Consider the following 13,257-nt stretch of genomic DNA (forward strand, 5'->3'; position numbering starts at 1 on the left):
TGGACTTCCTTAACAGGGATCCCATAACACAAGAAATAAAAGCAAGAATCAATAACTGGGATGGATTCAAACTAAATAGATTTCTCTCAGCAAAGGAAACTATGAGCAATGCTAGGAGCGAGCCTACAGAGTGGGAGAAAATCTTTGCCACTCATACTTGAAATAGAGCACTAATTTCCAGAATCTATAAAGAACTCAAAAAACTCTACACCAAGAATACAAATAACCCAATCAACAAATGGGCTAAGGATATGAACAGACACTTTACAGAAGAAGATCTACAAGCAATCACCAAATATATGCAAAAATGTTCACCGTCTTTAGTAATAAGAGAAATGCAAATCAAAACTACACTAATATTCCATCTCACCCCAATTAGAATGGTGATTATCAAGAATACAAGCAACAATAGATGTTGGTAAGGATGTGGGGAAAAAGGTACACTCATACATTGCTGGTGGGGCTGCAAATTGTGCAGCCACTCTGGAAAGCAATGTGGAGATTCCTTAGAAAACTTGGATTGGAACCACCATTTGACCCAGCTATCCCACTCCTTGGCCTATACCCAAAGGACTTAAAATCAGCATACTACAGAGATACAGCCACATCAATGTTCATAGCTGCTCAATTCGCAATAGCCAGACTGTGGAACCAACCTAGATGTCCTTCAATTGATGAATGGATAAAGAAACTGTGGTATATATATATAATGAAATATTACTCAGGTATAAAGAAAAATAGAATTACGGCATTTGCAGGCAAATGGATGAAATAGGAGAATATCATGGTAAGTGAGTTAAGCCGATCTCAAAAATCCAAAAGACGAATGATCTCACTGATAAGGGGATGATGACACAGAATGGGGGGTTAGTTGGGGGCAAGAATGGAGGAAGGAGGGACTGTATAGAGGGAAAGGAGGGGTGGGAGGGGTAGGGGGAAGGAAAAAATAACGGAATTAATCAAACATCGTTACTTATGTAAATGTATGAATATGCAAATGGTATGCTGTTACTCCCTATACAAACAGAAACAACATGTATCCCATTTGTTTACAATAATAGAAAAAAGAGAATAAAATTATTTGGCTAAGTGGAAAATCAATATACTAAAATTAATAGCATTTTTATATACAAAGAACCAGGTTGAAAGAGAAAAGCATCAGATTTCATATACGCGGAAACCAAGACAAAAATCAGCCAATCACTCAGCCCATATCCTAAAAGCTAGAAGAACCAGAACAATATATTTCAAGTACTGAAAAACATGGATGCCAACCAAGAATCTTATACCCAGCAAAACTAACCTCCAGATTTGATGATGAAATAAAATCTTTGCATGATAAACAACAGTTAAAAGAATTTCCAAATAAAAAGCCTGCACTATAAAACATTCTCTGCAAAATATTTCATGAGGAGTAAGTGAAAAACAACAATACAAGTCACCAAAGGAGGAACTACCCTAAAGGACAAGCCAAACAAAGGAGAAACCAAGTCAAGTTAAAAACTAAAAGTAAGCCAAAATGACCAAGAATACAAATATTATCACAATAATAACCCAGAACATTAGTGGTCTAAACTCATTAATCAAAGACATAGCCTGGCAGATTGGATTAAAAAGAAAGACTCAACAATATGCTGCCTTCAAAAGACTCATCTCATAAAAAAAGACATCCACAGACTAAAGGTGAAACAATGGGGAAAAATATACCAAGCACGCAGACTCAGTAAAAGAGCAGGGGTCTCCTTCATCATATCATATAAAAGTGGACTTTAAACCTGTTAGTTGTAAGGACATGTCATACTGCTTCAGGGAACCATAAACCAGCAAGATATAATGATTTTAAATATTTATGACCCAAACAAATGGATCTTCTATGTAAATCAAACCAACCCTTCTCAATTTTAAAAATCAAATAGACAAAAACACAATAAGAGTGGGTGAATTTCACACACCACTCTCACCACTGGATAGATCCTCCAAAAAAAAAAAAAAAGCTGAACAAAGAAACTATAGAATTAAATTATACAATCAATGATACAGGCTTAACAGATATATTTACAGTATTTCATCCATCATTGAGCAAATACACTTTCTTCTCAGTAGCTCATGAACGTCCTCAAAAATAGAGTATATGCAATGCCACAAAGAAGCCATTAGTGAATACAAAAAAAAATAGAGATACTATCTTGTATTATATCAGATCATAATGGAATTCAATTAGAAGTCAATGATTAAAAAAAACTATTCCAACACCTGGAGACTAAATAATATGATATTGAAAGATGCAATGATAACAGAAGACATCAGGGAGGAAATAAAACGTTTCTTAGAGGTAAATGAGAACAATGATACAACATATCAAAATCTCTGGAACACTCTGAAAGCAGTACAAAGAGGATAGTTCATTTCACTAAGCTCATACATTGAAAGAATAAAGAGTCAACAACTAAATGACCTAACATTTCATCTCAAAGTCCCAGAAAAATAACAGATCAACAGCAAAAGTAGTAGAAGGCAGGAAATAATTAAAATCAGAGCTGAAGTCAATAAAATTGAAATAAGAGAAACAATTCAAAAAATTGACAAAATGAAAAGTTGGTTCTTTGAAAAAATAAACAAAATTCATAAACCCTTAGCCACACTAATGAAGAGAAGGAGAGAGAAAACTCAAATTAATAGAAATTGTGATGAAAAAGGAAAGATCATGACAGACACCATTGAAATACATAATATAATTAGAAGCTACTTTGAGAATCTATACCCCAACAAAATAGAAAATATCAAAGACATCAACAAATTTTTAGAGACATATGATCCTCTCAAACTGAATTAGGAAGACATACACAATTTAAACAAATCAATTTCAAGCACCAAAATAGAAGAAGCCATCAAAATCCTACCAACAAAGAAAAGCCCAGGACCAGCTGGATTATATAAGACCTTTAAAGAATAAATAATACCAATATTTCTCAAAGTATTCCAGGAAATAGAAAATGAGGGAATCCTTCCAAACTCATTCAATGAAGCTAGTATCACTCTGATACCAATGCCAGACAAAGACACATCAAGGAAAGAAAACTTTAGACTAATATCCCTGATGAACATAGATGCAAAAATCCTAAACAAAATTCTGGCAAATCACATACAAAACATATTAAAAAGATAGTGCATCATGATCAAGTGGAGTTTATCCCAGGGATGCAAGTTTGATTCAATATCCAGAAACCAATAAAGATATTTCATCACATAAATAGACTTAATGCTAAGAATTATATGATGATTTCAATAGATGCTGAGAAAGTGTTTGATAAGATACAGCACCCCTTCATGCTTAAAACACTAGAAAAAATAGGGAGAGTAGAAATATACCTCAACATTGTAAAGGCTATCTATATTAAGCCCATGGCCAACATCATTCTAAATGGAGAAAAACTGAAAGCATTCCCTCTAAAAACTGGAAAAAGGCATTAATGCCCTCTTTCACCACTTCTATTCAACATTGTCCTTGAAACACTAGCCAGAGAAATTAGACAGACCAAAGAAATTAAAGGGATGTGAATAGGAAAAGAAGAACTGAAGCTATCACTATTTGCCTGTGACATGATTCTATATTTAGAGGATCCAAAAAACTCCACCAGAAAACTCCTAGAACTAGTAAGTGAATTCAGCGAAGTAGCAGGATATAAAATCAATAAGCATAAATGTAATGCATTTCTATTCATAAGAGATAAACACTCTGAAATAGAAATTAGTAAAACCACTCCATTCACAATAGCTTCAAAAAAATACTTGAAAAATCTAACAAAATAGGTGAAAGACCTCTACAGTGAAAACTACAGGTCACTAAAGAAAGAAATTAACAAAAACCTTAGAAGATGGAAAGATCTCCCATGTTCTTGGATAGGCAGAATTAATATTGTCAAAGTGGTTATTCTATCAAAGGTGTTATACAGATTCAATGCAAATTCAATTAAAATCCCAATGGTGTTCCTCACAGAAATAGAGAAAGCAATCATGAGTGTCATCTGGAAGAATAAGAGACCTCACATAGCCAAAGCAATCCTGAGCAGAAATGGTGAAGTAGGAGGTATCACAAAACCAGACCTTAACCTATACTACAGAGCAATAGTAACAAAAATGGCATGGCATTGGCACCAAAATAGATAGGCAGACCAATGGTACAGAATAGAAGACACAGAGACAAACCCACATAAATACAGGCACCTCATACTAGACAAAGGAGCCAAAAACATACAATGGAGAAAAAATAGCCTGTTCAAAAAATGAGGCTGGGAAAACTGGAAATCCATATGTAGTAAAATAAAATTAAACCTTTATCTCTCACACTGCACAAAACTCAACTCAAAAATGGATCAAGGACTTAGGAATTAGACCAGAGACCCTGCACCAAACAGAATAAAAAGTAGGCCCAAATTGTCATCATGTTGACTTAGGACCATACTTCCTTAACAAGACTCCCAAAGCACAAGAAATCAAAGCAAGATACAGTAAATGGGAAGGATTCATATTAAAAATTTTTTCTTAGCAAAGAATACAATCGAAAATGTGAAAAGAGAGCCTACAGAGTGGGCGAAAATCTTTCCCACACACACTTCAGATAGAACTCTAATCTCCAAAATTTATAAAGAACTTACAAAATTTTACACCAAAAATGCAAAGGAATCCAGTCCATAAATAGGCCAAGGAACTGGACAGACATTTTACAGAAGATGTACACCTAATTAATAAATATATGAAAACATGTTCAACATCTCTAGTAATTAGAGAAATGCAAATTAAAACAACTCTAAGATTTCATCTTACTCCAATTAGAATGGTTATTATCAAGAACACAAACAATAATAGATGTTGACATGGATATGGGGAAAAAGACACAGTTTTACATTGCTGGTGGAGTTGCAAATAGGTGCAACCAGTATGGAAAGCAGTATGGAGATTCTTCAGAAAACTTGGAATGAACCCACCTTTTGACCCAGTTATCCAATTCCTTGGTTTATACCCAAAGGACTTAAAATCAGTTACTACAGTGATGCAGTCACATCAGTGTTTATAGCACCTTGATTCACAATAGCTAGACTGTGAAACCAACCTAGATGCCCTTCAACAGATGAATGAATAAAGAAACTGTGGTATATATACACAGTGTAATAGTATTCAACCATAAAGAAGAATAATATTATGGTGTTTGCAGATAAATGGGTGGAATTGGAGAATATCATGCTAAGTGAAATAAGCCAATCTCCAAAAACCAAATGCCGAATGTTTTTCCTGTAGATGATGATACATAATGGAGGTAAGTGGGTGGGGGTGAGAGAAAAATGGAGGAACTGTAGATTACATAGAGGGAAATGAGAGGGAGGAGGGGCAGGGGTATGAAAAATGGTGGAATGAGACAGAAATAATTACTCTATGTACATGTATGATTATATGAATTGTGTGAATCTGCATCGTGCACAACCATAGAAACAAAAAGTTGTATCCTGTTTGTGTATGATGAATCAAAATTCAGTATGTAAAAATAAAAAAAAAATTTAAAAAGTAAGAGCACTTGTTTTACACTGACTCATGTTTGCATGTGGTGTTTAATATTTTCTGAGGTAGAAAAATCTCCATCAGAAATATTGTCTGCTCTCAACATTCTCTTTCATCTTTGGCTGTGGTTTCTTATCCACAAAGAAGAGAAAGAAGTTTTAGAGTTGATGAAATTAGATGAGAAGGTAAAAATCAAATAGTGGAAAGAATGTGGACAGATTCATAAACACTGTTCAACTGTGTTTCCTTACAGGCTTGGGATCTTGGAAGTTCAGATACTTCAAAAGAAAGCCAAAGCCATTTGTTTCTACCTCGGTGGTTTTGCTGTAATCAGTCAATACAAACACAATAAAATGTTCTTTAAATATTAAGAAAAGGATTTCATTGGGCTAATCAATGCAGATCTAAAACATACATGTCAGGAAACTGAATTACAGGTTGCTCCTAACCCAGGGCCAAAGGAGGGGGAAACATTTTCACCTGCAGACACAAATGTCTCCTTCACAAATGTTTCTGATTTAAACAGAAGACTCTTCCACAAATCCTTTCATGGCACTAGAGGGAGTACAAGGGTAGATTTGACTACTAAGGGTGCTTAAATGTCTTTCAGGGGACGTTTGTAAAATTGCTATCCAAATTCAAGGACCTCTATGCAAAGATACTTTTGGTTTAATTTTTTCCCACTCCCACAGTGTTAAAGAAGGAAAATGTATAATTCATGGATTAATCAATTCTGATTATACTGGTGTAACAAACATTCAAGTCTGATGTCATATGCCCTTAAATCTCCCCAAAGGATCCTCCTTAGCTCAATTAAATGTGATTCCTTATATTACTGCCCAACATACCCTAAATGAAAGTGGGAATGGAGAATTTGGTTCCACTATCATTGGAGTATGTTTACCTATTACTAAACATAGACCAAATTTAACCCTTTGTTTAAATGAGCAGCCAATCGCAGGGTTATTGGACATCAGTGCTGATGTTACAGTTATAGCCCTCTCAATATGGCCTCATGCATGGCCCTCACAAAGGGCCACCCTAGTTTGGGGCATAGGAAGCAATAATGAACACGTGTCTAAGAGCTCTCTATGGTTGTGATGCTGCTCCCCTTCAAATCCACAACAAGTTATTACTCATATTCAACCATAAATTATGGAGGTTCTCTTACTTAAATGAGGCAGAAACATCTTATAGAAGTTACAAATGTCTATGGAACCACCTTTTCTGTAGGATCCTCTGGCAATCCGATAGCTTTGTCATTAAAATGGAAGGTCACCTCTCCTGTCAGGATAGAACAATGTCCATTGTCTAAAGAGAAGGCAGCAACCACAAAGGTCCTCATTCAAGAACATTTACAATTGGGACATATTGAACCTTCTACCAGTCCATGGAACATGCCCATTTTTATCATAAAAAAGAAATCAGGAAATGGTGATTATTAGATTTAAGAGAAATTAAAAAATGTATACAACCTATGGATCCACTTCAGTGTGGGTTACCTAACCCTAATATAGTTCCTCAGAATTTTTCTTATATATAATAGGCCTAAAAGACTGTTTCTTTTCTTTTTTTTTTCACTATTATCTTTCCTGATGATTGAGAAAAATTTGTCTTCACAGTTCCTGTTTTCAATCATCATGATCCTGCTGATAGATATCAATGGAAAGTTCTTCCTCAAGGTCCTGTCTGGATTACTGCCAGGTGTATGAGACCTGCCAATCATCATAACTTGGCATCAAGGACTTCACAATCTGATTCCCAAAGAAGGAACCTCCGACAAGAACAAGACGCCCAAGAGATGCCAGTTCTTCTAATCTTCTAGTGACTAGGGGGGATATAAAGAGTTTAACATATACTCAAAAATTGCTAATGATTGGGTTTAAAATGTACCCTGGAAAATTTGGTTACAGTTCTGTTTGTAAAACTTAGCCAAAATTACACAACTATGCTGGTTATTATTGTGTTACTTCTCTGTTTTTATATCCCTGTTTGTAGTGACCATGTAAAAATAAACAAGCAAACAACAACAACAACGAAAAACCTGTTCCATCTTTGACTTGCCACACTCATTATAATATCACTTGGGTTCACTTAGCCAAAATTGTTAATTCTTCTGAAAATTTGTATTTGTTAATCTATCCTTGATATTAGGACTGCTATTGATTATTTGGTGTTGTTACATCATAAGGGATGTGAAGACTTTAATATTATTGTTGTTTCAATTTAACTAATAACAGTAACCCCATTCAAAAGGAATTGGATCATCTTAAAGACATTGTAAAGAAGGTGAAATAAGATAATGAAGGTTGGAGTTTATTAGATTGGTTAACCTTGTGGCTACCACATTTTACGTGGATTAAACAACTTTTCACTGGAGGATGTTTATTGATACACGCCTCATTATGCTACAATTGTTTTTACCAATGTCTGCCTTGATTTCTCCCTCCATCTTCCCTAAGAAGACAAGTCATGTCTATTCAAAAGGTCATATGAATCAAAAAAGGGGAGTTGTAGAGGTTTCAGGCCAGTCAGTGTACAGAGGAGCAAATGTCCTTGAGTGAGCAAACTCCTCGGACAATAAGGCCTTCTGTTTGAATGGCTTAAAAACACTCTGCAACTTCCCTGTCCTTGAGGCCTGAAGCTTAAAACACATTTGGTACTAGTGTACTCTGAGAAGCAAGAAAGTTATATGATTTGTACTTTCAAAGCTAACTACACTAATGTAACCTAATGTAACTTGACATAACCCTGGAGTAGATAATGAAACTGGACTGGCTTTCCCACAGGAGCCACTTCTTGCTGTGTGCCTGCCTCTTTATGTACTCACCCCTTGACCTTTATAGTTGGACCAATTAACCTTTACACCACATAATCAGAATCAGATAACCCATAAAGGTGTGCTCCGGAGAATGCAATTTTCCAAGAACGAATTCTTCCCTGCAAGTGACTGGAAATATCTTCTCCCTTCTGTTAAAAGACATAATGAGCAGTTTATTTTCTTTTTCTGTAGCTGCATATCTTCCTTAATGATAAAACTTACAGATTTGGTTTCATACTTTAAAAAAAAAAATATCTTAACAGAATTAAAAAATCCAGAAAACCTCAACAAAGTGAAGGAATTGGCTCAACATAAACTATAAAAAGATAATTCCCTTAATATTGCAAATCAAACCAGTAAGAAGAATAAATCCCAATTGAAAATGATTAAGAGGGAGTTCAGAGAGTGAACACCCCGGGGCAATATGGCGGTCGGAGCTGGGCCGCTTCTCGGGTTCCGGCAGAACTCTGGGGTGTTGGGTTGAGGCAGCGGCAGCTGTGGCCAGGACTCAGAGCACTTGGGCCTCGAGTGGATAAAGGTCTATGACCTGCAGGGAGCGAAAAACAGCAAGCTCTCTGAAGCGTCGCCAACTGTGTGTCCTGTGGGAGGTCACTAATGATTACCTAGCACTTGTGCTACACGGGAGGGTCCTCAGGATTTTTGCAAGTTTGCAAACATGTTCACTGTCTCTCAGACCTCGAGAGCATGGTTCATTGATAGAGCCACCCAGGCACGAGCAGGATTTTTGCAAGTTTGCAAACATGTTCACTGTCTCTCAGACCTCGAGAGCATGGTTCATTGATAGAGCCACCCAGGCACGAGAAGAAAGGCTGGTGCAGCTGTGGAGATTCAGGCCCACGTCCAGAGTTTTCTCTGTTGGTGTCGACTGCACAGAGACATCAGGAGAGAGATTGATGAGTTTTTTAAAGCAGATGACTCTGGGTCCAGTAAAAGAAGTGCACTTTGTATTTTCAAGATTGCCAGGAAATTGCTGTTCTTGTTCAAAATCAAAGAGGATAATGAGAGATTCGAGAAGTTGTGTTGTTGTATCCTGAGCAGCATGGATGCTGAGAATGAACCTAAGGTGTGGTATGTATCCCTCTCTCTTTCCAAGGATCTCACTCTCCTGTGGATTAAACAAATCAAGGACATTCTGTGGTACTGCTGTGAGTTTCTTGAGCAGCTCAAGCCTGAAATCTTGCAAGACTCCAGACTCATCACACTGTACCTCACGATGCTTGTCACCTTCACAGACACTTCCACGTGGAAAATCCTCCGGGGAAAAGGTGAGAACCTTCAAGCAGCCATGAACCACATCTGTGCAAATATAATGGGACATCTCAACCAGCATGGGTTTTACTCTGTGCTGCAGGTATTGCTAACCCGAGGCCTGGCCAGACCCCGGCCTTGTCTGTCCCAGGGCACCTTAACAGCGGCCTTTTCTCTGGCACTGCACCCTGTGATTGCTGCACAATTTTCAGACAATCTGATTCGGCCGTTCCTCATCCACATCATGTCTGTGCCTACACTTGTGACTCATCTCAGGACGGCGACCCCTGAGCATCTCACTGTTTTAGAATCTCACGACATGCTTCGCAAATTCATCATGTTTTTAAGAGACAGAGACCAATGCAGGGACATATGTGAAAGTTTAGAAGGATGCCACACTATGTGCCTGATGGGCAACCTCCTTCAGCTGGGCTCCCTCAGCCCCAGAGTGCTGGAGGAGGAGACCAACGGCTTTGTGAGCTTGCTTACCCATATGCTGTGCTACTGTCAGAAGTATGTGTCCCAGAAGAAATCCAACCTGACCCACTGGCACCCTGTCCTCGTCTGGTTCTCCCAGTCTGTGGATTATGGCCTCAATGAGTCCATGTCCTTGATCACCAAACAGCTGCAGTTCCTGTGGGGGGTGCCTCTCATCCGCATCTTCTTCAGTGACAACTTGAGCAAGAAGTTGTTGGAGCACCAGGACCCGCCCCCGCCCAGCCGCCATCCCCGCAGAACGTGCTTCCTGTGAAGAGTCTTCTCAAGCGTGCATTTCAGAAGTCTGCGTCCATTCAGAATATTCTCAGGCCTGTCGGGGGCAAACGCGTTGACTCTGCAGAGGTTCAGCAGGTCTGCAACATCTGTGTCCTCTACCAGACCTCGCTGACAACTCTCACCCAGATCCGCCTGCAGATTCTCACAGAGAACGCCAAGGGTGAGACCATGGAGCTCTTCCAGTCTGTCCACGGGTGGCTGATGGTGCTCTACGAGCGGGACTGCCGCCGGCGCTTTGCCCCTGAGGACCACTGGCTGCGGAAGTGAGCACCGGGGCAGGGCCTCCGTGTCGCTAGCTCATCCTGTCCAGGACGGAGGGCCTTTTCCTGCTCCATCCTGGCCGCTCCTCTGGAAAGAGCTGCTGTTCTGTGAAGCTCCTGTCGGGATGCATCCCCAGCAGTCACTCTACTGCGCCAATAGGATAGGTTCATTAATGGCGACAAAGCCAGATCACATTTGGCTGCTGTTTCTATCCATACTGAGAAGAGGGGATCTGCAGCTGACCTGAACAATGGGGTGGTGAAAACTGCTTTCCGGGTTTGGGGGTGGGCAAGGGGGCAAGGCAGCAGTCCTCCAGCAGCAGTTAAACTTCAGAACTCAACTTTTAGGTTACCACTGCAGCTCTGATACCAGAGCAAGGCCTTGCAGACTTTGACTCTGAGGGACAGATGACTCTTGGCCCTGTGGACCTGCGTCTGTTGCAGCAGCTGCCTCTGCTCTTGCAGCATGAAGGCAACCACAGACAGTGCATGATGCTCCCACAGAACTTTCCAAAGGCAGCCAGCTAGCCAGCCAGCTTGGCCTGTGTGCTGTAGTTTGTGAATCCTGTGCTAGTGTAGTTTTAATAATCCCAAACCCATGTCTTTCTTCTTAAGGGATCTCAAACCTAGTGTGCTCTTCCAAGAACTTGACAAGGACCGAAAAAGGGCACAGTTGATCCTGCAGTACATCCCACATGTCATTCCTCACAAAAATGTGAGTCGCACTCAGAGCTGGGCTCCTGGTATGTTTCTGTTCCACATGGTCCCTGCCCCATCATTATAGCAGTTGGAAATGCCTGAATGAGATTATTGATTTTGTAAATGCAGCGGTGGTGGTATTTCTTATGCAGTGGCAGGTTACACAAGTGCTGAGGGGGCTGGGTGGAGAAGGCAATGTGAAGTGGCATGTGGGTGGAGTGGGATGTGTGCCACAGGGCTTGGTGCCATGGGAGCTCAGGTACAAGAACCAGGCTTCTTTTTTTTTTATTGTAAACAAATGGGATACATTTTTATTCTCTGTACATGGAGTAAAGGCATACCATTCGTGTAATCATAAATTAAAAAAAAAAGAAAAAAAAAGAAAATATTAAGAGCATTATCAATTCCACAGTAAAAAAAAATGCAAATACCCTTTAAACAGAGAAGATGATCAACCATCCCTATGAGTTTTGAAAAATGTAAATTAAAGCTACAATGGAATACCACGTTTCACTTATCAGACAAGAATTTTAAAGTTCATTGGGGTAAAGAAATAAGGAATTTCACACATTGATATAGAGGAATAAATTAATACAGCTAGTTTGAAGAACTAATTGACAAAAACCTGAAAATACTCAAAGGACCCATGCCCTCTGCCACAGTAGTACCACTTCCAGGCATTTATCTTATGGATATACTTGCCTGTGTGAACAAAGACATTATGTATGAAAATGTTCTTAGTTGTACTGGTGGACATTACAAAAGGCTGGACAAAACTGGTTAAATAACCTCTCATATATCCATGCAACTATCAAACATAACTGGGGAGCTAGGCACAGTGTTGCATGCCTGTAATCCCAGTGACTCAATGAAAGGCAGGAAAATCACATGTTCAAGGCCAACCTGGGCAACTTAGCAATTTTGAGACCATGTCTATAAATTTTAAAAATGTAAAAAATTTGGGGGGAGCAGTGACTGCATCTGGGTCCAATTTCCAGTACTAAAAAACAAAAAACAAGAAAGAAAAAGAAAGTCATTAGGAAAAACAGTAGTCAGTCGGAGGCTCTACCATCATTACTACTTCAGCACCACTGCTGACGTTTCCATATTCATTAGAGTCAGATGTTTTTAGATTATGAGCATAAATATACATTTATCAACCTTTTAGAATTTGTTTTGTGCATTAACAAATACAACATGTTACCATAGCAATAAATTAAATGTACACTATTTACATTATATGGGGTCTACAAATCACCTCCTCACTAAGAGGAAAGAGAAAAGTCATTGTCACAGGAGACAATTCCAAGTTACACTTCTTGGGTTCTATCACACAGGAATCTCTTCACATGAAGACGCCAGCACTCCCCAAGCTGGAGTGTTGTAAGGTAACACTAAAAAAAAAAAGGATGAGTTGGCACACATACTAAGAGTGGGAAGGGGGGCAGTCTGCCCTTTTAAGCAGCAGTATCACAAAATCAAAGATGATGGCAATTAAATTCCTCTCCCTAGGGCTAATAAGGCATAGGAGAGTACCACTCTCCCAACAGCATCTCAGTAACCAGGACTCCACTACCTGTGTCACTAGGGGCATTATTTTCTTCCTCCCAAAGGGACATATGGCACAGCTGAAAGGAGAGTGGTAGGGGGTAGGATGGGTGAGGGGCTGGTGGTAAAACAGATACCAGAACTGGGTAGAAGAATGTTCACATAGGGCTCCACCTGGGTAAGAGGAAGCCTTGGCAAACTTCATTGTCCTGCCCTTGCCTCTGAGCTGGAGTGGGTGAGGAACCTGAGGGTCCTGAGCATGGTTGACTGACCTGTACCCTTCCAGGCCCTGGAGCTGTAAGATTAGTTTGAATCCCCCACTATTCCCCACAA

The 13,257-nt window shown here is 39.2% G+C and overlaps 1 protein-coding gene across 1 annotated transcript; it reads left to right on the forward strand.

Annotated features, from left to right (window-relative positions):
• The first annotated feature begins 9,135 nt into the window (after positions 1-9,135).
• Positions 9,136-12,763, forward strand: LOC124979383 (ubiquitin-protein ligase E3B-like). Its single transcript, XM_047543831.1, is given in 5 exon segments — positions 9,136-9,211; positions 9,214-10,356; positions 10,359-10,680; positions 11,293-11,420; positions 12,714-12,763. Coding segments are annotated over 5 exon segments (1,719 nt in total).
• The last annotated feature ends 494 nt before the right edge of the window (positions 12,764-13,257 follow it).

This window comes from Sciurus carolinensis, chromosome 3 (assembly GCF_902686445.1).
Source record: "Sciurus carolinensis chromosome 3, mSciCar1.2, whole genome shotgun sequence".
Lineage (NCBI taxonomy): Eukaryota > Metazoa > Chordata > Mammalia > Rodentia > Sciuridae > Sciurus > Sciurus carolinensis.